The 27,251-nt window shown below is 45.2% G+C and overlaps 2 protein-coding genes across 17 annotated transcripts in view; both read right to left on the bottom strand.

Moving 5' to 3' along the window:
* Positions 1–9,233, bottom strand: part of RNF216 (ring finger protein 216) — a 77,174-nt gene extending 67,941 nt beyond the window's left edge. For 5 of the 13 annotated variants that reach the window (XM_027713209.2, XM_027713215.2, XM_027713221.2 and 2 more), the window contains exons 1-2: positions 9,167–9,198; positions 8,399–8,467 (exon numbers count right to left, since the gene is read on the bottom strand). The gene's annotated coding sequence lies outside the window, so the exon portion shown is untranslated. Of the gene's footprint in view, positions 1–188; positions 341–1,698; positions 1,948–8,398; positions 8,468–8,913; positions 9,062–9,166 lie in introns of those variants that run through there. The other 8 variants (XM_039381465.1, XM_039381466.1, XM_027713210.2 and 5 more) reach the window with 6 other exon arrangements.
* A 727-nt stretch (positions 9,234–9,960) lies between these two features.
* Positions 9,961–27,251, bottom strand: part of SMURF1 (SMAD specific E3 ubiquitin protein ligase 1) — a 45,574-nt gene continuing 28,283 nt past the window's right edge. The window contains exons 6-18 of one of the 4 annotated variants that reach the window (XM_027743019.2): positions 26,681–26,756; positions 26,063–26,316; positions 25,157–25,241; positions 22,927–23,073; positions 21,468–21,672; positions 21,063–21,166; positions 19,547–19,661; positions 18,391–18,569; positions 17,393–17,530; positions 16,895–17,015; positions 15,234–15,435; positions 14,348–14,432; positions 9,961–13,656 (exon numbers count right to left, since the gene is read on the bottom strand). In XM_027743019.2, the coding sequence (XP_027598820.1) occupies positions 13,557–13,656; positions 14,348–14,432; positions 15,234–15,435; positions 16,895–17,015; positions 17,393–17,530; positions 18,391–18,569; positions 19,547–19,661; positions 21,063–21,166; positions 21,468–21,672; positions 22,927–23,073; positions 25,157–25,241; positions 26,063–26,316; positions 26,681–26,756 (1,811 nt within the window). In that variant the 3' untranslated portion in view covers positions 9,961–13,556. The remainder of the gene's footprint in view (positions 13,657–14,347; positions 14,433–15,233; positions 15,436–16,894; positions 17,016–17,392; positions 17,531–18,390; positions 18,570–19,546; positions 19,662–21,062; positions 21,167–21,467; positions 21,673–22,926; positions 23,074–25,156; positions 25,242–26,062; positions 26,317–26,680; positions 26,757–27,251) is intronic. The other 3 variants (XM_027743020.2, XM_027743021.2, XM_027743022.2) reach the window with 3 other exon arrangements.

The raw sequence follows: 27,251 nt of genomic DNA, 5'->3' as shown, positions 1-27,251 counted from the left end.
CAACAAGAACTGCTGGGCACAAACGAATCCTGTTTGCTATTCCAAGGCAGCTGCGGCCACAGCATCACATTTCCCAAAGGGACAGAGCCAGAGGTGGACATTATGAAGGGGGACAAGAGGGATGGAGTCATCAAGCTTTTCTGGAAGCAACCACAGCTTCTAGTTCCTTATTCCTCACCCTTTCTTACCTAGGAAGAAAAGCAGTGAAGGAAGCAATGTTCTTTCCACCCAGGCTCACCACTGGTCACTGCAGAGTCAGCAGCAGATACTCAGATCACATCAGGAGACTCTGATGTGAGAGGGTCTGTGGATTAACAGGGGATGAGCCACATCTATGTGTCACTGCTCCAGACTAATGAGAATTGCTTACTCAGGAGCAATCAAGAGAGCAGATATTTAGAGATTACTTGGCTTCAAATCCCCAACCAGATTTTTCCCCATTTTGTAACTCCACTCAGGACTTACAGGAAATATCCTGACTGCCTGTACATCACAAGACTTCACATCAACCTTATTTGCAGTTCGTCATTCCATTAAGGTCACAGTATCACTTAATAATAATTTTTAAGTACCCAATTGCCATTTTTATTGCATCTAAACCACAAAGTACAAGAGGAAAGCAATCTGCCCAGTTTTACCTAATTCACCTAACAGTGGGCCACATACATTGACACCAGTTTTCCTCCCCAAACCTGCAAAATATTTGCATTTTCCTGGCAAAATCTCTTCTCTGTGAGCTCCTCTCTAAAATGTACAATGTCTTGCAACAGCTGCATTCGTTTTCCACAACTGGGCAACTCAACTGAAAGTTTCAGATTCCTTTGAGCTATTCCCTGGTGACTGGCATCAAGGTCAGCAGCTGGACACTTGGGTGCCTTCCCACGACCCCTGTCAGTCCTGCCAAAAGAAGGGCTCTGTGCCATCACATCTCCCTGACCAGCATGAGACTCCTCATTTTGATACAGGCAAAAAACCACTCTCTGCACAAGAGGTGGGGAGCTCTGGATCAGTCATTTGCCTCTCCTATCGAACTGAGTCCTGAAAAAAGTTGAATTGGCAAAGTCTGGTTGGAAAGGAGAGTTAATGCCATCGCCTCGAGCAGCTCATTTTATGTGCAAAGTGAAAATTCGAGGCTCTGAGAGGAAGAGGCATCCCTGCAGTTAGTTCCTGTTAAGGGCAGTACTCTGCCTGCCTCAGACTTCTGGCATGTGCAAGATCACCCAGTATAATCCCCTAAATCCAAAACCTCCCTCCCACATCACAGACACAGGTGCCAGCTTGGCATTTCATGTTCAAGCAACAATTCAGGCACCAGCAGCTCAGCCCTTGGCTACAGCACATACACACAAACCCGGCCTCGCTGGGCTCACAGAGCCTGTCTCCAAAACCATCATTTTAAAGAACTGATTTATTCTGATTTTGTGGTATGAGGGTGGAGGGGAATGCAAGAGCACATGAAGCCACGTGACTTGCAGCTCTGTCGCTTCCAGAGCAAGTTTTACTTCCAGTTTTCTTTCCCTGAATTCACGTGTCCTTTGAGCAGTGCCCTGACTCAGACACCACGTAGAGCTCCAGGAGCTGCACATACCTGTCACAGCTCCACACAGCATTAACTGCAGCTGCCTTCCCTTCCCCACAAACCCAGCAGCCACGTGGAAAAGAACAGGAGAAATGCCCTGTGTGCCCCAGGGTACACACCAGAGTGCTCCTCTGTTACTTGTACTTCACAGAGCTCTCCAGGAGAAAGGATTCCTCTCCAAAGCATTTCCTCTCCAAATCCTCAGTAGTTTTTCTTCCTTTTTTTCTTTTCTTTAAGGGATCCTGAATCTCACTTTAAAAGGCTTAACAGAACAAGTAAGTCCAAGTGCAACCTTTTAAGTAGTTATTTAACAAGTTGGATGCACGTCTTCAGGAACCTTCAGGTTACCATCTCAGCACTGTTTTTCACTGGAGAGGAAACAGAAATAAGGGATTTAAGGCTACTGGGACAGGCTGTGGCATTGACATTCACACAGAGCCTGCTCTGCTCACAGCCCTGTTTGCAGGGGCACTGGGAGCAGGGGGAGCCAGGCTGCACACAAACAGCAAACTGCTATGAAAAGCAGCAGTGAGGGACTAACTAGACCAAAGCCAAGAGGGTTGGAAAGCACAGAGTCAGGTTTAGTTCCAGGACCAGCCAGAGGAATTTAAAATCACAAAGGATTGATAATCTGTGATGGCATCCTGGATGTTGAGAGGCTGCCCAGCAGACCAACTTTGGAAACCATCTAAACTGCACTTGGGAAGTTGTGCTCCAGAAAAGAAAAAAAAAAAAAAAAGGCATAACAAACCACCAGGAACAAATGTAGAAAGAAAGGTGCAGGTCACACTTAAAATAAAAATACAAAAATATCCCTTATCACAAGAAACTTTGCTTTCAAGCATAGCACACCTCACCTCATTCACAAAGCTGCTGACAACACAAAAGGTGAGACTTGACCTTGAGGTGGCACAGGAGGGAAAAAACCCAACTGACTGCAGCAGCCCACCTTAGCTGAAAGGAAGGTGTCCGTGTCAATCTGCACAGTGCTTTTAGAAGTATTGACTTCAAAGCCTGCCACCAACCATTCCAGGTGTCAAACATCCCAGAGAGAGGGACTTCCAGAAAGAATGACCTCACAGGTCACATACTCTGGTTATTACAGCCATGCCCTTTTTTTAGAGCCATGTTAAGCATCTGCACTTGCCATAATTCCAAAGGTCAGTGGCCAGAAGCTGTGGCTTCACGTTCAGAAGGGTTCCACTGCAATGCCTACTTAAGGTGGTCACATTCCCACTCCACGGTTTGTCTCCTCCTCTCACACAGTTCCTCCAGCATTTCTTAGAGCTTTGAAAGGAAATGCCCTGGAAAATGTTTTTGTAGGATTCAGATCAGATACCTTCTCTTCCACATGGTGGAAGTGGGAGAACAGAAAATAAACTGAAGGCAGGGAGATCTTAAACTGTGGCCACAGCCAATACCTGACTAACACTCAAACTACACATGCTCCGAGTCTAAGGTCAGGCACTGCCTCTGAAAGATGCTTTTACACAATAAATCGATAGGTTTAAATATGTATAAGAGCCAGTTTAGAGCCATAATGGGCCAACAGGCCAAGCTCACTCCACAGTGAAACAAGGTTAAACAGCCTAATGTACTGAGAGTAAAATACCAACAGAAACATTGTAAGGCAGGTGCAGCACCCGGGCAGCAAGGCCACGCTCTGCACCAATTTCTGCTGGAAAGGGTAAAAAATGAGCTGCCTGTTGCACCCACAGAAGAACTGCTACTATGTCCTTGCTGCTCCAGCACCTCAGATAACCAGGTGTCAAAAGATTTTCAAGCTGGCTGGCAACAGCTTTTGTAAAACCAGGTTTAGTTTTGTTTGCAGCCACGTGTAGCCTTGTGGCCATTTCCATCCCAGCAAGCTCTCAGCAGTGAAAACCCAGGGCAGCCTTCCAGGCTCACCACATCACATGGCAGTGCCACTGTGGGGTTTAGGCAGAGTGGGCTAAAAGAGCAGAAAAGCAAAGAGGTTGTACTTGAGGCAAGTGCCACTATATGAGAACTGAGAACAGTGAAATTAGATTGTGGCTGGATTTACAGATGCTCCACCTCCAGCATGAGTCTCTTCTGAGACCAATAAAGTTCATGAATGAGTGAATTATCAGCTAAAAAACAAGGGAAGAAGAACTGCACGTGAACTCTCCAGGTCCACAGTCACACAGATTCACAAGGCTGCAAGGTACCCACCGATATCATCCCAAGGCAAACAAACATTTTGCACACACAAGACACAGAAACCATCACGGGCCACAGCCAAGGGGTTGCCCAGGCTGCAGTCAGAACTTTCACCAAGGACACACTGCTTGCAGGCAGCGAGTCCTGTGCCCACCCTTAGTCATTGCACTCAAGTGTCCAACACTGGTTTGAGCCTTCACGCAGCAGAACAGAAATTCTTTCCTGGGTGTTGCAATAGCAGAAAGATTATTTAACCACCTGGGATGGAAGGTGAGTAAAAACAGCCACGAAGTGCTAAATAAACACAAGCCCATTCAGCTGAGGAGCACCCTCCAGACACTGTGTTCAAGGAAAAGGTGTGTTCCAGCTGCTACAAGCTGGTCTGTGCTAGTCCTGGCAGATCCAAGGGTACCTCCCAGTAGATACACAATGAAGCCTTCTCCACTACAATAGGATTCTGGTTTAACAACCCACAGAGAGGACATGAACTATTTACAATAGCCAAGTTACTGCTCACGGGTCTTGCTCATCTGTAGCTGGAAATCCCAGCAGCAGGGGAGGGATGAAACGCCCTGTGCTGCTGGTTTCCTGAAAGGGAGAGAAAGCTGCTTTTCCTGCCTCCCCATTATGCTGCTGCTGTCATCTCCCTCAAATTGCATTACAGCACATGATGGCGGAGCAGGGAGAGAAGGAAAGCCCTCAGCAGCACTGTGGCTGTGCTGCAGGCAGCTGTCAGCACTGCTGCCCCTTCCCTCTGCCAGCCCAACACGTTCAGCCAACAGCAGCTTGTACTTGCCAGGGGTACCTGGGCCAGTGCTCCTTCCATGACCGGCCTTCAGGTAAAAATCGATGTACACGAAGCATTAGGGAGAGTTTTCCCTCCCCCCTCTATCAAATATAAATGCTGTCTTTGGGATGGGGTTTGGAAGTAGAGGTGTAAATCTGTTCCTAACTCCGGTTCTGCAAAAGCTGCAACAAACCAACCTCTGCCTTCCTTCCTCCAAGGAACAGCAGGAGCAGTGCCCACAGCTCGGTAAGAGCGTGTCAGTCTGGATAAAGCAGCACAGGAGCCTTGTGCAAGGAGTGCTTCAGACAAAACATATTACTAGAGGCCGTTTTCCATCCTTATATTCCCCATACAAAGATTCCAGCTAGTGCGAATCCCGATCACCTTGTACTGCAGAGCGGTATCACGTGATGACTCTACAGATCCTGTCCAAATGTTTCTCTGAATAATGCAAACAGTAGCTTGGCCTCCTTACAGGGGGAGCAGGCTGAGGGTGAGCAACACCACCAAAGCCAACTGAAAACGTTTCAGGTCACCCTGACACCCACACACACTCACTCCCAGTTTTATTTCAGCTCAACAACTTTGCTTCTCTTTACAAGTGACAACCACAGCCTCCAGAACTCACCTTGGGAGCAGCCAGGCACCATCAGCACCAGCACAGGAGTGAGGCTCCCCAAAGCCAGCAAGGAAGTCACACTTAATTTAAATTCCCCTGACCTGGATCAGGAACACTGGGAGGTGGCACCATGACTCGGGGCAGCAGCTGCCCTGCGTTGAAATCTTTCCCCAAAGCCCAATGCTTTTTCTAGTTAATCAGGCACTGACAGCTCCCCTCATGAACACAGGGAGGGAACCACAGCGGGGCTGGTAATTAGGAGAGAGGTGTCATTCAGAAGGAACATCATTTCCTGTCCTCAGGAATTAAGCTTTCTCAAGGATCGTTACAAACTTTAAACCACTGCAAGCTCTTAAGCACTGAGCCAGAGGAAAAACATCACTCCCAAGATATTCCAAAATAAACCTGAAATTCTATAAAAGTGACATGAAGGCTGCTGAGCACGAGATTGTCCCAGCTCAGTGAAACATTCCTTATTATCTCACATCTCAGTGCTTTGGCAAGGGTGACTTATTCAAGCCACCAGGATGCTGCTAAGTGGCTTTTCCCCCCTCTTTTCCTGTTTTCTCTGCCTACTCCTCCCCGATTTCCCAGACTTCCCCATTCCAGTAACCTGCTTAAAAACAAAATTACTCCAGACTAACGTTGGTCAGCACATTATTCAAGCCCCACTTCACACACAGGAACTCCCAGTCAGTACAAAAATAAGGTTATCTCCTGTGCTGCTACTAGGAGATAGCTGGAGTCTGCAGGCAGATGTGTTTCACACCTTCCACTGCTCACTGTATTTAAAAAAAGCACCTATCCCACCGGGATAGATCCCAGCAAGAATAATTTCAGTTACATGGAGCAGCTTGAAAAGCCCACCCATCTACCAACAACAATAAAACATACCATTGTTTCAGTGCACACACAGACCTCTGAGACTATTATTGCCTTGCCTTTAAGTAGTTACAGTGATGCCTGAATTCAATAATGTAAATGGAGGCTTAAAATATCTCCACACCAAATCCATCTGTAAAAATCCCCAAAATTCCAGTGACAGGAATTAGCGGCGCAGTTCTGACTGTCCCAGAAGGAATGCAGCCAGTGGCAAGCCCCAACACCGTGACACAGTAAACCACTCACAATAAAAAGATATAAATAAAAATAAGACACCCGTTCCAAGCTAATGAATGGGAGCTTCTTCCAGCAGGCACTAAACAACACCCGAAGGGCTCCGCATCTCTCGCGCTTGGGTTTGTGCTGCTCCCGGTTGTTAATCAGCTCCTGGCCCCTGGGATGTGCTTCCTGTCTCTCTCCAGCTGTGCTGGAGTCCCCGGAATTGCGTGCTCGCTCCACCTACTTTTGCCACAGGACTTTTTGGTGATTTGTGTCCAATTTCAAAGCACAAGTCAGCGACCGCAGCTCCCGGTGGCAGGAACGCCCACTGCATTCTCAGGCAGACAAAGCACTGCTCTACCCAGGAATTTGGACTTCCGAGGCAGCTCCTGAAACTCCAACCCTGGAACAGGCTGCCAGCACCCCGCTGGAAACCAGAATGTACCTTATCACCCATAACACCTGCCCCAACTGCTCTTCCAGGGCCTGCTGTTTGCACCCTGGCTGCCCAGCTGCAGCCAGGCCAACAGGAAAACATCCTAGGAAGGGAGAAAAAGAGATGGAAGAAGGCCTGTTACCAAAATGCAGAACCACAAAGCAGGCTGAATGTCTACAGATCTTCAGGAAATGCGTCTGAGTCCCTTCCCAAGTCTTGGTATTCAAGGCACAAACTCCTGTCAAGATGATTGTTTATTAACATCGAGTCACACCAGCAGACACCCAGCACATGAAATCTATTAACATGTTTACAATTGCTGAAGGCCTGATGTGAGGCAGTGGAATTTTTGCACGGCATTCACCCTAGAAATTAAAAGCTGATATTAAAGCTGTAAATCCCACAGTCCTGGGATTAAAAGCTGTCCCTGCAATCCTGCAAGTCCTAAAGAAAATGGGTTCCACCACATGGTCTGAGCTGCATATTCCCATGTACCTGTTCAGGGATGTACCAGAGCCTGCTCGAGATTTGAGTCTGCAGAATGATGGGTCTCAAACATCCCCCCCTTGCTTTCCAAACAGGTTGCTGGAGGAAAAACCCTTATGTCCCTCTTTGGAAGCAGGAGAGGCCACCTTAACTCAGAATGCAAAGGCCAGTCTAAATGCCTGATAGGGGACACCTGCCTTCTCTTCCACTGCTACTGCTGGAAACCTGTGACAGCTCCAAAGTGCATCAGGTGAGAGAGCAGAAATTGTAAGAAAGAACCAACCACCACAGAGATAGAATAGAGAAAGAGGGATCTGCTCACAGGTCTTAGCACCAGGACTGCCTGTGCCCCTCAGACACCAAGGCAACGACTGACTGCCTTTAGAACTGCTGCCCAAAGCAAAGCAGGAGCCTGCTGTTCCATAGGGCAGGAAGGGAGATGGGAAAGAAACACAACAAAGAAAGCTGTGAAAAGCACATGGACAATAAGCTGAAGTCTCTCAGCATCACACCTTGAAAACAGAATAAAAGTGCACAGCAACACCAGCTTTTCTCTTTCAAAGTACCAGAGGTCTCAGACATTGACCAAACCATAACACCATGTAAGAAAATGACCCTTGCTCCAGGAGCTGTAAGGAAAGGAACAAAACCATGAACGACTAAACTTATTTGCATGAAAACTACCACCCTAAGTATCTTTCAGTAAGACCTTAAGGTAAAGTACAGGATGACTCTCAAAGACAACACTCCGGGTCAAAAAAGCACAGGTGAGATGAAAAGAAAAACCTCGTGGGCTGGACCCACAGGTGCAATCAGCCCTTATCCACCCAGGCCTCCAGCCAGCACAGCTGCAAAGCCAGGGATCCATGAGATGAGGGCAACTCTCAAAAGGTTTTAAAGAGTTGCCTTTTTGCCACCCCAAGGTGCCGTGTGGGCACTGCCCGGGGAGCTCGGGCTCCTCTCTTTGCACACACACTGTAGTTCACCACAGCTCTTCAGCCTCGGAAGCCTCGGGTGGGATCCCGACCTGCCTCCAGCTGTCTAGGGGGGCAAAGTCAGCTCCAGAGGCAGAAAAACTCACTGGACACGTCTCCCACATAAAGGCAGAGCGTGTTAAAACTTCCAGGCTTTGCTCTCTCTCCACCGAGCCGAGCCGGCACTCAGATAAACAGAGAGGGAAAGAGGAGGAGGAAGAGAAGTATCTCTTACACAGATCCCTCAGCTCCGGGGACAGCTGCGTTTGGGTTTCCTTCCTGCAGTAGCTCCCACGGCAGATACCTGAAATGTCGAGATGTCCCAAAGGCACCGAGTGGTCCCACACCGCAGGGGGGTAGGGGACGGGCAGGAGAGAAGAACAACCTTTTATCCTCCTGCCCCCACCAGCTCCGGTTTATCCCCGAATACAAACACCTGGCCCGGGGTACCCGGAGAGCAGCACCTGTACCGGGGTGTCCCTCGGTGCTGGGGGAGGGGGGGACCCCAGGGCCGGGAGGGAGGTGGGGGGACCCCCATGACCTCGGGGAGGGGGAGAAGAGACCGGCCTTGAGGGGAAGGAGGGGGAAGGGAAAGGACTCGGTTCTGAGGGAAGCTCAGGGGGGACGGAGTGTCCCCGATCCCGAGGGAAAGCGGGAGGGCCTCAGGGGAAGGGGGAGCGGTGACGGACACGGGGACGGACGTACGGACACAGGACAGCCGGCTCTGAAGGGAAACAGGGGGAGAACGACCTGTCCCTGAAGGGAAGCGAGGGGAAGGACCCGGCCCTGAATGGACGGACAGGACGGACACCGGGCCCTCAGGGGTGGGGGGGACACCCCGGGCAGGCCCCGGCCGGGGGTCCGGCGAGGCCCAGGGACGCCCTCTCTGTCGCTCGGTCCGCCCGGCGGTGGCACGGCGGCACTCCCGGGCCCCGCGGGGACGGAGGAGCCCCCCCGACACTCCCGGCCCCCGCGGGGGTGTCGGAACTCCCCCCACACTCACCGGCCCCTCCGGCCCCGCTTCATTTAACCGCCGCTGCCGCCGCTTCCGCCCGGCCCCGCGACACGTGACCGCGCCGCCCCGCACCATAGAGAGGCGCGGAGAGAGCGGCGCAGGGAGACGGGCAGCCCGGGCGGGCCCGGAGCGGCCGACCTACCATAGAGAGGGGGAGGGAGTCAGACGGAGCCGCGCCACGCCCCCTGCCGGGCGGGAGGTGTGCTCGTGGGGAGGGGGCGGGGCTTGAGGGAAAGGGGCGGGGCCAGGGCCTGCACGTGTGTCCTGGGGGCGGGGGGACAGGGAGCCCTCGGGGGCTTCCATCGGGGGACAGGGACCTCATATGGGGGTCTGTGCCCGGGGGGGCGGCGGGAATCTCCTGTGGGGGCTCTGCTGAAAGGGGGACACACGAGTCCTCGACTCAGACTCGCACCCGTCCTCCTCCGCTTGCAAAATATTAATAATTACAGAAAACCCCAACAGAGAAACAGAGACTCATCAGCGTTAATGACTCTTTTTCCAGCTCTCGTTAAAGGGGAGATCATAATTTCCTTCTGGAAACTGAGGATTTGGAAAAGTAACAGGGTAAATGATAAGGTAAGAAGGGAAAAAGGTTGAGGCTGGTAATTAATCAGCTGAAGAATGAATGAAACAAAGTGTTCTGCCTGCAGGGGAGGACTTTCATCTGGGCAGTCCGTATAGATCAGTTAAACCAGTTGCATTTCCATGCTTTATCCACTCGATTCCCATACATTTAAAAAATTTAACAACCCTTAACAAAAAAATCTGTTGGATACCAAGAGTTTAAAGTTGTGAGTTTATTGCATATGTAACAAAAATGAACATGACCTCCTGGGTCCAGCCTACTATACAATCACTGTTTATTCCAGCTGGTTCCATAACCACATTAAATAGAACTAGTATTTCTTTAAATACTTTGATTTAGACATAAAATGAAACATTAGTGTACAACTTTCACAAAATAAATCTGCAATAAAAACAGTGGGAAGAATAACAAGGATAGCAGCAATACTTAAAACATGACATTACAAAATAATAATAAATTAAAAAAATACATTATAAAGTGGTTGAGGAACAACAACAACAACAAAAAAAATTATAACAAATTAAAACCAGATCCATACTGTGTTTCTGGGAACTTGCTGTACCACACGGCCCTGAACCTGGGCACTGGCTCCAGAGGGCCCGGTGGCTGGATCAGTAATTTACAGAATCTGCTGGATTTTAGAACCACCTCGACTCGAAGCGAGGACAAACTGCTGAGCGAGCGCCGGTCGCACCGTCTGGAGCCTGGAGCAGCCTTTGTGGAGCAGGGTCTCCTCTGACGTAATGCCCAAGTGAACACTCACACCCATCCAACAGTCTCGTTTCTTCCCGGTTGGAAACACGAGCAGAGTGGTGGTTTTCCTACATCCCTGAGCGTAGAGTAAAGGCTGAGGAGCAGGATCAGGGCACGGCAGGGCGGTGCCGACGGACCAGCTGCTGGGTTTGCCGTGAGGACAGGAACGACAGACACGCTGTACCTTGTATTCCCTTCGGGCCAGATCCAAGAGTATCCGCGCACAAGGTGGGACGTGGAATGACAAAATGGACACCGGACTCGATGTTATTCTTTGGGCAAGTTTGAGAAGTTAACAACCAGTTCAAGTGCTGGCAGACCGAGTGGGAATGGACACACCAATTCAGACAGCTGAGGTTATCCGAGACCTCCGGGAGCCGCTGGCTCAAGCCACACAAACTCCTGTTTGCACTCCGTCCTTCCCTGGCCTCGGAACTGGCCTCGGGAAGAACAAACCATGGCTCCAAACCCTCTCTACTTCACTTCTTGCTGCTCCTCCATCCACCCAACCAGCTTTAAGGCCTGCCTCAAACGCACGTACAGAACAAGACAGAAAATGTCTTCGTCGTCACTGAAGTGGCACGAAATTGCAAAGACAACACGATGGGAGAGGTGGTGAAGCTGTTGGAAAGAGAACTGAAATAATTAAAAAGACAGTGCCCCATTCTCGTCACCGTCGGCACGGAGGAGGTACCTTGACAAGGGCTTTAAAATACAGCAAAAAACAGACGGACTTCTCGGAACAACAATCCTTGCCTAATCTTATTTTGTGCATTCAATAAAACACTGACCTAGCAAAGACATTAGGAACTATCATATGCCAACTGTGTCATTGACATAAAGCTACTTGACCTACAGATCTCCAAATCAAGGACTTTTCCCTTCACCTTGCTTGGTTTGCACAGAGCCACTTGTGCTGCAGGTAGAGCTTGTGTGATAGGATTTTTGTTAGGGCTGGCCTTTAGTATCTGGGTTTGGGGTCTTTAAACTCCTTTAGTGAAAAATCCACATGAGACTGCATGCAAAGCTTTTGGGCAATAATCCGTTTTGCATTTTTCCTATCTGACTGGTTTATTGCACATTCAAACATACTGAAAGGATTAAATACACTCTATGAACAGGTCTGACTTCGAAGCCATTTGGAAAAGCCTGGGCTGTGGGGACTCTGCTGCTCAACCCGAGACCACACAGGTGCTCTCTGCCACAGCTGCATTTCCTCTCTTCTCTGCAAGAATTGTGTGGTTTCGTTTACGTCCCAACAACCAGAACTGCAGAAACTGGTCCCCAAGTGCCAAAAGATCCCTATAGAACATGGGTCTGAACAGGTCTCTCCTGTAGAGTCTTTTGCAGGATGAGCATCTTCAGCCACCCCCTGCAAATCTCACTGTATGGTACAATTTCAAACCTCCGATGCAACCCTTACTCCCAACAGCAAATCACAAGAATTATGGTCAATGGCAAAAAGAAAACCACAAACAAACAAAACAGAGAAAGATGCCAGGGTTTTGACACGTGTCTACTTTCTGTCCTATCACAGTTTAAAGCTATTATCAAATTGAATTAAAAAAAGACAAAATAGAAGTATTCCAGTAGACGTCTCCTAAGAACGATCTCTTACCCACAGCTGAATTTCAATGCACTATTCCATAAACATAACATCTGTTAAATGTTTCAGTAATGAATCTCTCTAAATATCAGGCTTGCCAAAGAAAAAAAATCCTATACAAGCAAGTCTGCTTGACTTAGGTCTAGACATGTTTGATAGATAACTGGGTCTCTCTGAAGCCGTGTTATTTGTTAAAATACTGTCTCATCTTGGTGTGCAAAGTGGAAAAAATGTTAGTGATTCAGGTATTTGATTTGCTTTTGTTTCCCCCGTGTTAGAGAACAAACCTTTTAATATTAGTTTCAGATATTTGAAAAAATAGCCTTATATGGCTCTCTGGAGAAATTTTCATCCCTACAGAACTGAAGTCATAAATTCTTCCAATAGCTTTCCATAACATTTGAAATGTACTCACTATATAGTTCACCTTTTACCTCGACCTCCAAATAAACCTTTCCCAAGGCCAAAAAATTTGAAGCAGAAGTTTGCTCTGTTAACTTGGCTTTTAGTGATTTCCATGTGAGTCTTTAGAATTTAAAGTCAGGCAAATGCATCTCGGGTAAAACAGTGGCACAGAAATCACAGCTCTGGGACTGAGCGGATCTTTATCCTCTGTCTCCTCCTCACAAGGCTTCTCTGCAACCTACTTACATCTGAACAAACTATGGAAAGTAATTTTGCAGGAGGAAATAATTGTTTTCATGTGCAAAACAATTAGATTTCAGCCAGGACAACCAAAAAGAAACCATTCAATACCATTTAAGCTGTCTCAGATTCCTTCACTTTTCTCAAGGTGAGCCACAGCTTCCACTGGGAGCTTCCTGCTAAGGCAGAACTTGGATTTCTTTACCTTTCAGTTAAGTGTTCATATGGAGGTATTTTCTGCTAGAAGTTTTACTTTTTAAACAGGTGTTTAAAATGTGCAATGCAAATTCTGGTGCCAGTCAGACACTCTGCACCTGCTGGACTCTACAAAGGCTCAAGTTTGATTTAAGACAAACTAACCAGGTGCACCTACCCCGTTGCAAGTTCTCAGCAAATTAAGCTCATTCCTAATTAGACTTTGATTCTCCTATTAAAAAACCCCACAGGTCGCTCACTCTATCACAATATGTGTTACAAATCTAGCAGAATATCCTGTGTAACCAAAGCCAAATGCTGAACTTGGCTGCATTTCGTTTCGGGGGGGGGGGAGGATGGAAGAAGAGGGAAGGGGTTATTGTAACAAAGGGGAGAAAACAGAGTTGGGAACCACCAACAAAAGCCCCGACCCCCCACCCCTCATCCACCAGCGGCAGAAGGGAAACAGCCCCATCTCTAAGTTGTCAGAGTTCTGATGCTTCAGACAGCTTAGCAGGAAGTTCACAGCAAGTTTCTTCTAGCTTTTGATTTGGTGGTCCATGAGCTAGCATCTGTTTCCTTTGGTTGCTTTTTCACTCGACAGCAAACCCACATGTCTCTTCCACAGCTGTCAACAGCTTCTCATAAAGCTTCTCATATGACTCATAAGGCGGAATGTCGATCCGGTTAAAGCTGGAGGGGAAATAACAACACACTGGTGAATCTGAAATATTTATTGGGGGGGAAAAAAATGCTGGAGCAGCTACATATAGATAGAACTTGTGAAAACTCAAAGAAAGCCTCAGCCACTTCAGTGGCCAAAGGAGACGAGATGAAAAACAGCTATTTCTGCAGCAGGAATGCACAGCTTAATAGGGAAGCATTTGGGAGGAGGAGGAAGAGGAGGAGGCCGATGCATGAGACTCGCAAATAAAGCAAGACATGAGGCAGGGCTGCTCCCTGCCCTGCCTGCAGACAGTCTGTGCTGCTGCTGAAACCATTTCCTGCCTCTGATGGAGTGAGATTTCCGTGCAAGGGCTCAGGCTGTGCCTATACTGCACCAACAGCACGAGCTCCTGACGTCTGACATCTGACAAGGATGTAGCTTTGTAATAAAGAAGTAAACTTACAAATGTCTCACTATCCAGAATAATCAACTCAGGGATAAATGAAAACCACAGAGAGTAGAGAAGACAAATCAAGTTTTAAGAAAAGGAAATTATTTTGCTGACTGCAGAGTACAGATATTTCCAAGCTAACAGAGCACACCTGGAGTCATCCATGTGTATCCCATGGCTAATCCATACCCAGTACAAATAGAGATGACTCCTTTAAATCAAGACAAATGGAGAGCAAGCACTGCTGTACAGTGTTTCCATCTTACCAAGTGTGGGCTTTTGGAAGGTTGTCTGTGTTTGCATCTATTAAATGGATGGTAAACAGTCTGGGTCCTGCAGCGCCTGTAGAACCTTAGACAGACATTCTAGTTAATGCACTTCAACAAAACATCATTCACACACACAAATTTTGCTGCTTATGAAAAGGCAAGGGAGGAAATTACAGTTCCAGCTGCAAACCCATGTATGTCCTGGGCTAAATCTGCAGAGATATTTGCAGCTGATGAAGGGATGGCAGATGCAATAGGGCTGCTCAAGACAATCAATGTGCAGACTGATAGTTTGGAAAGCTGCTAAATTTGGTATTAACAAAATTGCACCTTCAAAAATGAAAAGATGAAGTGCAAGAAGGTTTTCCTTGTAAACCACAACTATATATTTTAATTTTGACCATCAATTTACTGTCAGCCAACAAATGGAATGTGATCAGGAGAGCACAACAGCCAAGGCACTGCCACCTTTTCAATGACAAAACCTGAGACTTCCAGGATCTTGCTTTAAAGTCCAATGGTTTGTTACCAAACTAAGAAGGGAGTACAATTCTCACATGAAAAAGTCGTTCAGTCAGCTCTATATTCATGTGGATGTTTGCATGCAATGATTTTAACATCAGTCCACAGCACTGGAGGACACTGAGGAGCCAGTACTAACACCAGCCAAAGCACGGCATGGTAACAGATTTACCAGCTTCCCTCCCGCAATGTCCAGCAGCCCCAGAGCTGCTGACAAATGTAACTCTGCTCTCAGGCTCGGAAGTTTGCAAAGTGCTTAAGTATCAGCCTTACTCTGATACTTTACAAGGGGCCCGTAAATACCACACGGCTTTTATCTCTTTCCCCCCCCACAGATTAACTCGGCCTCCACATCAGTCACCTTGTAAAGCCTTGAAACCTTGAAGTGGGACACGCGTCGACCCCGTCACGAACTGCAGCAGCCTGGCCCTCCTCTCCTCATCAAAGGTTTCCACCGCCTGCCAGAACCACTTCACGATGTTGCTGTCTGCCATGCAGTGCTTTAGGCGGGTGTTGGACTTCCAGTCGTTCAGGTCTATCTTATCCAGCCCTCCTATGATGAGCTGTTGGAAGATTAGGAAGCGCTTTAACATTCAGAGTCATTGCACGGTTATAAAAACACACATCCAACCACGTCACGTGAAGCCTGGAATTGTTTAGGTGCTTCAAGCAGCTTTTTGGTGCAAGGTAGCACTCCAAGCCAGTATAGGACAGGCAGTAAATCTCTGAGTTTAACTGCAATGAATTACCAGCACTAGAACTTTTCACAAGAAACTAGAGTCAGAGGGCCACGCAAGACCTGCTTTATTAAATCTATGTTACCTGAAAGGTACAGCCTCTCTTTATGAGGGTACAGCACAAATCTGGAAGAAGACAAGCCATCTGCTGCCTGACACAGCATCATTGTCCTGATGCAGGATTGTCCCAGAGGTGCCAATAACAGCTATGACAGAATCCTGCTCGGTTTGTGGGAACATCTGAGCTGCTTTGTTGTTCCACACCAAACTACAGAAACTTTTCATCTGTTTTCTGCCGCCATTTGTGAGAGGCTCTGACACAGACCAGACATATCACTTCAATCTCTTTTCCAGATAATGCCAGGTTGCAAAAAAATAAAAAAAGGAAATCTAACCACCTCCCCATCAACGAAAATAAAAGGCACAGAGAAAACTTCATCCCTCAAAACAAAACGTGTCATATTCTAAATTTCCCCATACTGTTCCATACTGAGGATCACATTTCTGAGAGCTGCCATTCAGCAGCAGCCTTGTTGTGCCACCAAGGCAGCACCCAATTATACTTGTGCACATAATCAGGACAGTTGTGACTGTTCTGACATGGACAGTATTGAAATATTTAATGGATTTCTAATCTGCCTTTTTAAGCAAATGGAATGCAATAACTTTGTGGGATTAATCAAAATGAATGACTGACTAGCACAAAGCTCCAATACCACAAAGGCTTGCTATTCCACAAGTTGCCTCATTTTTTTAAAAAGGCAAAACCAAAGAAAACTTGCTGTAACAGGTATTACTTTAAGAGCCTTCTGCAGCTCAGGATTTAATAATAAAACAAATTATTTCCTTTTGTATATGCTCTACTCTTCTATTTTAGTCCCTGTAAACCATGTCCTGTGTGCATATGGAAACAGCCATGCATGAAAAGTTACTGGACAAAGCAAGTTCTGGGGTAGGTAACATGTCAGGTCTTGCCAACAATTCCTCAAACTGGCAGTGCTCCCTCCCTGTTCAGACCACCTGCCTTGAGCATTAGTCCTTGCACAGACACCATGGTGTATTTGTCTTTCCCTGTTTAAGTAGCCCTCTCGATAATATTAATCCAAAGAATGTCTAAAATAAACCACAAAGGGTTTGGTTAAACAAATACCCTGCTTTCTGGTATGTAAATTGGAATAAGTTTTGTGGTGGTTTTTTTTCCTTGGTTGGTTTGGTTTTTTTTAATCAGTGCTTGATTGTGGATCAAACAAATTACAAAACAATACTCCATGTGGATAAAACATACCTCAAGTTCCTTCTGGTCGAAAGGCTTAAGGAGATGTTGAGGAATAAGTTCATTAAAACCTTTCTGCAGAGCCAGGAACTGTGCCTCTATTCCTCTCATAAACCGCCAGTTCACATACAACCTGGGGGGGTGGGGAAAGAAAAAGTCAGGGATGATGAGCTGGATGAGACTGGGATATTTGCAGCAGACCTGGGAAACGCTCATTTTACAAAGAAACTTGTTTTAATACACACATTTTGTATTATGAAAGAAGTGCTTATCAGTTCTTTGCACCATCAACAATTATTGCACCATCAACAGAAAAACCAGTGTACAGTTCACAGCTTCATCCTCCCAGGCAATACAATAGGGCATTGTGTGAAAACATTCATGTCATTTATGATTCGGGTATTTCCACCCAAAATACTCGTTTCACTAATCTCCCTCTATACAAAAAATGAATCTGTTTACTACCTCCTTTCCACTACATTGGCAGGATGTCTTTCTGTTCTGCAATACCTGACATATTCTTTCTTGTTCTCTTCTGTCACTTGAATATTCCTGCCATTTGGTTTGAGTTCATGCTGTAAAATCCTCCCGAAAGCGTTGTGTTCCACACAGAAAGTATGGTCCAGGACGGGGGTGATGTCATTCTCTCTGGGAACAGACAGACAGAGGGCAAACTCACTGTTTTTGATATTTTGGTAACTCTCAGTGGTGATGCTGACAGGTATTTGAACACTTAGGTAGTCTTCAAGCTAAACCTACTAACTACCCATCTGCATTTCACACACGAGAGGAATATTGCCACAATCACCTATTTCTGTATAGGTTAGAGCATGTTGAAGAGCCTCATCAGATATGGGACATCCATCTAACTCTAGCAGAACTCAGGATAATGAATAAAACCAGATACACAGAAGCCTCCCACACACATATACATAAACCCAGCAGGAATCTGATCTGCTGTCACATATCAGTGAGATTAGGGAAGAGATCACACGCCGTGAACTCAACATCATCAGTAACTTCAAACACAAAATTCAAACAGCATTTAGGAAAAGAAATTGAGGGAATGCAAAGCAGTGCTGAAGAGTCCCAAAGCTACACTGAATGTTGGATTTTGTTCTGAGCTGTAAGCACATAGAAGCCCAAATTACTTCCGTTGATTTTAATTTTAATTGAAGTTGGTTTTCTTTTGAAGGCAGTGGTACTTCCCCTCAGAGCTCTGTCCCAAGTTTGGATTTTGCTAATGTTATATTCTACCACACCCATGCAATGTTTAACAATTTAGTATCTACTTCACTGCAAGGTGAGTGAATATAGAGGTTGCAATGAGAACTCTTCCTCAAGTACCTTGAGCTTTCTGACACGGAAGCAGTAGTTTAATGATTTTGTACAGATCTCCACCATTACAGGTTTTTGCAAATATTTTCTGTAAGGTGTTATCTCACTATCGCCAACAAACTCTACCCCATTTTCTCCACAGTGAGACTGTTGACAAATGCAGTACTTACAAGATCCAGACTAAGCTTTTGTGTAATTCTGGGTCAACAGACTCCAGGTCAGAGAGCTGGATGGGCTTCCCCAGAAGCTGTTTGTAAAAGGGCACCGTGAAGCCCCCGTTGATATAGTGTCCATGGAACACAGCCAGACCCATTATCCGACCCACAAAATGGAAATAAGACAAATGGTCCTGCGGGGAGAGAGGAGAGGTTGGAGAGAGAGGAAAGGGAATCAGCCTTTGGGAAGACACTGACATCTTGTGGCTCCACCTGCGCCCTCGGTGGAACGTTCAGTACATCCTGCAACCCTCCAGGCAGGAGGAGAGACAGCGTTTGCCCTCATAACACAACCAAAATGATTAAATACCTCAAACAAGTCTCTGTGCATTACTTAATTAATAAACTGGATTCGAGTCCTCTAGACCTCTCAAAGGGCAAAACTTGGAAAAAGAAAATCCCTGTAAAATCCCCAGGATCCAAGAAGATCCGACAATTCCAAACAAATTAGTTTATTCTTTGTTTAACCATCAAAATGTATTTGCTCTTGAGGAAGCAGGCCACGTGCTTGTTTCCTTCATTCCTTTCATGTTCCTTTTAAACTGACTTTTGAAAACTGAGGTGTAAGTCCTATGGTTGACATTCTTCCAGTCTCCCTCATCTTCCAGTGCAAATGTCAGGAAATGTCATGTCAGGAAGAATTCCCTCTACTAATACAGAACTGCTGCTCCTTTTAGGGTCTGCATCAATATAAATCCTCCAGTAAGAAAAAAAGCAAGCACAGGAGTGTAGTTGAGAAAGGGCAAGCAACGGATACATCCCCAAAAGTCACGGGGTGGGCACTGCTGGGAATGCAATGCTGTGTGCACAACCAACTGCTCAAAGTGAAGATGAATTTCATCTGTGTCTTGTCTTCTCAGAATCACTGTGCATCCCAATCAGTACTGAGGAGTCTCAAAGAAATCAGGTACTGATCAAAGGACACCTCCTTTATCATGTTTTTAATCTCTGAACAAAACCCCTCTGCTCCATACCATATCAATATAAAACATTAACACCACCTTATTCTGCTTCACCCTCCAGTTTAAACTCTTTTCGTGGAAGAACAGCTATAAAACACTGCAGGGGACATCTGTTAAAGCAGGAATGTCACTCAGAAATTACTACTTACAGGATTGATAGAAGAGTCTGGATTGATTTGCAGCATGTAAATATTATCTGTGGAGTACTGGAAGAGTCCATAATAGGGATTCAACATTTCATGGCACAGCAAATACAACCACTCTCTGCCCCAAAAAAAAAAAAAAAAAAAAATTTAGAAGGGTGCAACTTATTTAGAAGGGTGCAATGTTTATTTCAAAATCAGATCATTCTGATTTTGCCCTCCATTTGCAGATCAAAAAGGTATGATTAAAAACCCAGAGTGTCCTGTTCCACTCACAGGCAGACTTGGTTTAGGTTAGAAGCACTGAAGGGATTATCATCAATTAGAGAAGCTACAGCAAGCTGTCAGACAATGCCATCAACTAATTGAGTTTGAACAACACAGGCTTCCAAAAAAATCCTGACTTTGTACAGAGTTCAGCTATTTGCAGCCTACATGATCTGCTCCCCTGCAACCTGTACGGGATAAAGAAGTATTCCAAAAATCTGTTGTTTAGAATCAGTTCAATCACTGGTGATCTTTAGAAAAGCTGTTTTCCCTCCAGTTTGGTGACTAGAGAATCTCTGCTTTCAGCAGAGGCCAGGAGGGATGGAGACCAAAGAGGAAGGGTTGGGTAAATTCTCTCAGTAACACACAAGGACCAGAATGGAACTAAAGCTATTTCTGACCTTCCACCTCACCCTGACAAATACCTCTTTGTTGTTAAATTTGGACACTCATCCCAGGTCCAAAATATTCTGAGAGAAATATCAATTTTAATGCTTAGAAGTGGAGCTGTACTGATCTGAAAGAGTCAGCTGCAACTAATGGGCAATTATGAAAGACATCAGGGCAACAGGATGTCAACACTGGAGCCACCCAAGGTTGCCTCGGGTAAGGCAGCTCAGAATGTTCCAGTTTCCTTCCTTTGTCCAGGGATTGATTACTGAAGGACACCTAAGTGGGCAATGCAGCCTTTGTGGATTTGAGAAATTTCTCAGTGAATGTACACAAAGCACCTGAGCCACCACAAAGGTGAGCGTTTCACTGATGCTACAATCAGCTCCAGAACCTCAGATCTGAGGCACCCGCAGGGAATTATTGTTATTTTTAAGAGGGAGGCAAGTCCTCGCTAAAATTTTAGCCTTTGTTTGGGATTAGTTCATCTCCACTGCTGCTCCAACAGATCAGAGGGCTCTCCTGAATGCGCCCTGGAAATCAGAAAGGTGTGTTTAACTAAATGGTTTCCGTGACCCGGATCCGACTTCAGAGTCTGGACACCTCCTGAGAGACCTCACAATCTGAGCTGATCACACTTTCCAGTTTCATGACTTTCAGTGGGACAACTATTAAATCATAAACTTGCACTTTTCCAATCTACCATGATACAAAGACCGAAGCTACAACCTCTGCCTGTAAAATACACCACAAATAACTTACACACACCATTAACAGATAACTCAAAAGGGAATGGTATCAGCCACAGGGAACTTAAAGGACAATTTTACAGTTCATAAGTGTCAGACAAACCCCCAAATCTCACCTTGCTACTCCTCCATAGTCCAGGCCTTCCTCTCCTCGGAATTTCACCATAAGCCTCTTTTTCAAGTCCTTTGGCCTCATCTTCATTATCTGACGGTAGGATTCCTGTGGGGGTATTTGTACAATTAGATATTTTATTTCCTCACTGTAATTAAGTCTATTAAGATTTCTGTAATACTGCAATTAAAATTTCTGCATTTCTGTAATACACGGATTGTTACTCAACAACAGAAGACATGATTGTGCTTGAGTGCCAGTCTGGAGCAAACTCCAATGACAACTCTGCACCACGTGGGGAGTGGGATTCACTCCCCCTCTCATGAGAAAACTTGCTATAACCAACATACAGTTTTACTGAATTCTTGAGTGACAAAACCTGCTCTTAGTAGCAAAACAAATGAAATACCTCAAATATTTCCTCTCTGGATACTTCAATCCGACAGTGACCAGCCTGAGGTTGCTGAAGAGAGAGCTCATGTCTAAGGACTTTCAACTTTTGTACCAAATCTCTTTCATATCTCTGTGCAGGCAACTCCTCCCCCTCTTCCAGTGATCCCTCATTTGGAGTTGGCAAAGGCTGCTGGCTGGGCTCTTTTAGCTGGCATTGATGGCTTTGAAAGAAAAGGAAAATGTTTATTCTGGAAGCATAACAATAAGGGATATGTAAAACAATGATGGAAGAACTGATTAAGCTTCCCAAGTGTGTATTCAGGTGAATTTTTTAATTTTCTAATTTTTTAATTAAGTAATTTGTGTAGCATCATTACCCAACATTCAGGGATGTAAGGAACACAGGTATTTAAAATAAAGAGTTTCAGCATTTTTGAGCTCCATTTTTATAGGCAAATAAACTGTGGAAGGTTGTGGAGCATGATCACTGAATGCTGTCTAAATTTGTGTGGCATTCTCCCATATGGAGACAACTTTCAAGAGCTTAACACAAAAAGAGATCTCTAATGGAACAAACAACAGCTTTATAAATGGAACTGTCTAACAACTGCAACTAATTTTATTCCAGCTCCATGTAAAATGAGGCTGGGGATTCCAACACAGTAAAAATACTGCATCTATGGGTGTCAAAAGAGAAAGATGTACTTGTCCCAAATAGCTGCAGCTTCATACATTCAACTATCCTTATCCATCAGTGCTTTATTTGGGTTGTGAAGCAATTATTTTTCAGCTACAGAGATTCCCCAGCTGGTTTCAAGCACAGGCAAGTCAGATCCAGGAAAAGTCTGATCTTGGGCACAAGCAGCACTGCTTCCAGGGTCAGTTCCACAATAGTTCAGCTGCCTTTGCATGATGCAGAGCTTGATCTTACTAAATCCTGCTAAACCCCAACTGGCTGTGCACAGCACCAGTTGACCACACTCCAGCTGGCTTTATATTCCTGTTGTCTGGAGCTCCAGGGAACACTGAGCCAGTCCAGGTCCAGCACAATCAGCTCAGAGCTAGAACTGCTCATCCACACAGGCAGGAACTGAGTGATGGGGAACCCCTGGCAGACCCTCAACCCCACACCCCAGCAATTCCAGAACTGTGCATTTGCTCCAGCACTGCTGGGGGAAATTTTGTCAAGCCAGCTTAAAGAGATTAGTGTTGTGCCAAAATAAGCAAGGTCTCCCTTAAACCTGAGCAGAGTCAAAACCTTTCTGAAGAGTTTCTGCAAAAAACTTCGATAAAACCAGCACTGAGGACCAATGCTCAGACCCTGAGTACAGCACTGGTTGCATCTGTTCCCCAGCATCATTATCATTCAGGTTTTCAGCCCCCCATGACTCTCAAACTGTAGCTAAAACTGGACAAAAATTCAAGGTTTAAGAATCCAAACCAGACATGAATTATTTATCAGGCAAGACTCTTACTTCATGATGTGATGTAGTCGTGGATCTGTGAATTGTGTGGTTCTGTTGTTGTGATCTACAAAATATATTCTTCCTGAAACTGTACTTCTGACTTCCCAGCCTGGGGGCAGAGGTCCCAGTTCATCACAATTCACACTGTTAAGGTCTCTAAAGAGAAAAGCAAACAAGATGTTAATGCACATCTGAAGTTAAGATGAAACCACTTTACATAGAGGGGGCAGGAGGAATGAATTTGGTGCTCAGTGAGGCCATGCAAGTCTTGGGAAGGACAGAACACATTTAGGTGTTGACAGGGACTCTGAGGGCTGTAAAAGGAGGAAAAGACTTTTTTTTTTCCACAGCAAAAATTTCACAGAAACATTCCCATTAACGCTAATGAGACCCATGTGCAGAAAACCAAACAACTAAACAAAGGCCTCTGCACCAACCAAAGTCTCCAAACACCCCATCAGTTAGAGGCTAAAGCAGCCAAATACTAAGGTCACTTAAAAAATAAAAATCACCTCTGAAGTTAGACATAAGAACCCTCAATCCTAACTATTTGACTGATAAATCACTTATAGTAAGGCTTTACCAACAAATTCACCCCTTTCACCCTAAATAAATTTCAGGTATCACTTCCAGGTAGTGTTTGAACTCAGTATGTAGTATTTACATCTAAGAAATTGAAGATTAGGCTCCAGCCTCCTAAGAGAGGGAAACACTAATAGTGGCAAGAAAAGGGAGGAAGGAAACCCGAGGATTATTTTTAGGCACAAAAACTATTGTTAAGTAAAGCATTCTCTAGACAGCTGGCATGGATTCAGGGTTGAAGGCAGCACTTAATGTATTTCCTTACCTAAATCTAACCGTGCAACTTCTGTACAAATGAGTTAACTGAGAGGCTTTAGAAAGGTAGAAATGCTTTGTACACCGGAGGTTCCTTGGTGTCACAGTGAGTATAAGCCAAGGGGATACACAAGCAGACAGACAAGCCCTTGTTAGGCTCCTTAAAGAAGATTATGGTTGGAACCATTTGCTGTGATCAGCTGTGCATCTGAAAGTACTGCAGAGATCTGACTGCAGCAAGTTTTAACCCACATCTCTGCTGAATGCCAAGGTTAGGTTTCTGCACCACAAGCTGGTAAGAAGGAGTCACCTTTAACTAAAATAAGTGTGACCTGTGACTCACAAGACACTGCTGTGCCCACTTATATTGCTGGTCCTGAAACCCTGGCTCTGGGATTTGGGCAGAGAAGCAGCAGAACCTTTCATTAGGCTGAACAGATCACTTGAAGAAGAGACAAGGCTTTGGGCACACAAGCCTGACAGGAGTGACACAAATGAACAAGCACTATCATTTCTTTTCCCAACAATACCAGCTAATCTAACATCAGCTATTTTCTGCCTCTCTCTCAGCTTTATTTTTCATTTCCTTCTATACACTGTGCTTTTATCAACACTTCTGCCTGCACTACTTTATATCATTTCTCTAATATCCTGTATCACACCCCTGTATTATCCAGGCAGTGCAGCAGCTGAGAGTTACAAACTTATTGTTTTACTCTTGAATCTGGTGTGCAGGTGGTCCATGGAACAGCCCAGATCCAGAGCTCCTCAAGGAAGAGTACCAGACCTTGCTTACAAAGACCTGGATTAATTGCAGGTTAAGGTTTAAAGAGGCTTTGCTAAATTAATCATGTGAAGGATTCAATTTTCCAGCTGCAAATCACTGGCCTAAAGCATAAAAAACCTCAACTCCATTTCAAGTTTAAATATAACAATCTCTGCTTCAGTTACACGTAAGTGAGCAATAATAAAGCAATAGTTGCAAGTTCAATACTCAAGATACAATTATTTTAAGAAAGTAGACTTTTTTTTCTTCAATTTGCAGTCCAAACTGTTTTCATACAAAAAAGTAGGTAAGATTCAGAGATTTGTAGCTTCACCAAAAACCTCAGTCACATCGACATTTTAGGAAGAATTTTTCAAACAGGAATTCCTGAAGGGCTACATATTTTCCTCCTTTTGTTTTACATGATTTACAAGCAAATAATTTTTTCTTTCAAAAAAGAGTAATCCTTGATATCTGGCGAAAACTTAATTAGAAAGATCCAAAATTACTCTTCTGCTGGGAGTTCCCCCTTTAAATTTAGACAGCCCATTTCACAGAGCTTTACTCTTAAAGATCCAGCATCCTGTCACACACACACATCCCAAAACCCCCTCACTTTTAACTATAAATACATACCTTGGTATCCTTGGGTCATGCCATGTGCTAACTCCAGTCTGTGTGTGCAAAAAATAAACCTGTCCCTGTACCGTTGTTCTTTGCTCTATTAAAAAAAAAAAGGAAGAAAGATTGTTTTAAATTACAAATCTTGAAAAAAAATCTGAGTAAACAGTTTAAAGCCATTAGAATATTTTGTTTGTCAGATGTAGGAGAAAGTACTGGAGCCATCCCCCTGATCTCTGGCAGAATGGACCGGTTTGTCCTTCTAAAATTTGCTCTGACTACACATTTCAGCATTCTTTTGAAACTCACAGATCCATGCACCAACATGTTTTAGCTGATGTTTTTATTTTTAGATTTTGAGACAACCCAAACCCCCAAACTAGATTTCTTTACTCCTAGATTTGCTGTGCTCTTTTCTGCGATTTAGATTCTCCTTAATCCCCTCCTCCCTAATCTTCTGTACTACTGGCTGCTTTGTTGCTTTTATATTTTCCTCATCTCTTCTCAAACGTGGGCTCGAACCTACACAACATGCCAAGGGGGAAGGAAAAAATAGCATTATACTGCTCCAGTTTAAAGAGCTCTTTACATTCGTTCTCCCCAGATACACAGCCAAGATTAGCAGTGAATCCTCTGCACCAGCATCATACCACAACCTCATGTTTAATTTACCACCAACCCCTCAGTGTACCCTGGCACAGCCAGATAATTAGCCAGGCTCAGACTCCCATCTGCACTGCTCAGTTCCTCTTCCAAAACACAGTCCACGAGGTGCACGTGGCTGCTGCTTGTTTCAACAGGTAAACCCCCTTCCGTGCATTAAAACTGGAGGGGGTTTTTTTGGGTTTGTTTTGTTTGTTTCTCTGAAATCTTCAGAAAAATTAAAAAGGCTTCAGCGTTCCAGCCGTGGGACGCTCCTACCGTAGCCTTCGGGCAGCTCGGGCGACTGGTGCCCGTGGGGCCTGTTCTGAGGGGTCTGCACGTGGGCTCTGACTTCGGGGGTGCGGAGCCGCTGCGCCTGCAGCCGCTGCTCCTGGCTGGGGGACTCCACGAAGCGACAGTTGCCTCCTCCGGCCGCTCCCGTCGTGTCCGTGTACGGCGCCGGCTCCTCCATGAAACAGCTCAGCGGCCTTCCCGGCCCGGAATCTTCATAAACCGTTCTGAAAATGGGGAAACTTCAAGAGTTTCCATCACAGGAGAAGTGAATGCAGAAATAAGTGTTTCTCTCTCTCTCTGTTACGTCAAGCGCTGCGGCTTTTAACCCAATTTGTGCCGGTTTCCTAATGTTTTAATACCCAAATTTCTCAGGGAAGTGCCACAAGCACCGGTAACAAAAAACCACAAGTCTTACCCATAAGCAGTTAAGCTTATTTTCTTCAAGTAATTATCCTTACTTTCTGGATAATTGATAGTAGATAGTGGATACATATTCCCAGGTAATATATTAGTCACACTGATATTTAATATTTCTCATGTTAATTACAGCCTTTCCACATATAAACCATTTTTCTAATTAAGTGCAAAGAAAACAATCCTTACCCTTCATTCTCCAAAAGCCCTCTGCAGTCTACTACAGAACCTCCTGTGCCTATTCTGTCCCGTGTCTGTAAACTGACTGAAATAAAAAAACCACAAACTCAGGTTAATAAAAGAGCAACTGCTTCCTTACAAACAACAAAAAGCTAAACAATCCACATTTTTACAGGGGAAAATATTAAGGAAAGCTCTATCCTACACAGGAGAGCACTTCACTTACCAGAACTCCTTCTATAATCTTAAAGCATTACTGATTTTTTTAAAAAGGAGAAGAGAAACCAGAAGCTCATCCCCTCAAAACTTGAGTTTATTTCTGTAAATATCAAACATGTCAGGTTCTACATCTGGGTTTCATGAGGATCCAGAAAGGGAAGCTGGAAAAAAATTGTTCACCACTAGATGTCATCATTAGGGTGAGAATTTGGGGTTTGCCAAATACATTTATATATCACTGAGACACTTGGCTTGGGTGGGGGCAGCAAAAGTGGGGTGAATTAGCTGTAAAACTAGCACCGCCTTGCTGAAATTTGGAAAGGGGTTACATCAGTCAAATGTATTAAACCAGAAATTTATA

This window comes from Pipra filicauda, unplaced genomic scaffold (assembly GCF_003945595.2).
Source record: "Pipra filicauda isolate LSUMZ 115617 unplaced genomic scaffold, ASM394559v2 scaffold226_size1812527_pilon, whole genome shotgun sequence".
NCBI classification, from domain to species: domain Eukaryota; kingdom Metazoa; phylum Chordata; class Aves; order Passeriformes; family Pipridae; genus Pipra; species Pipra filicauda.
Note: the sequence above shows the minus strand (reverse complement) of the source record. Positions and strands in the feature narration are given on the sequence as shown.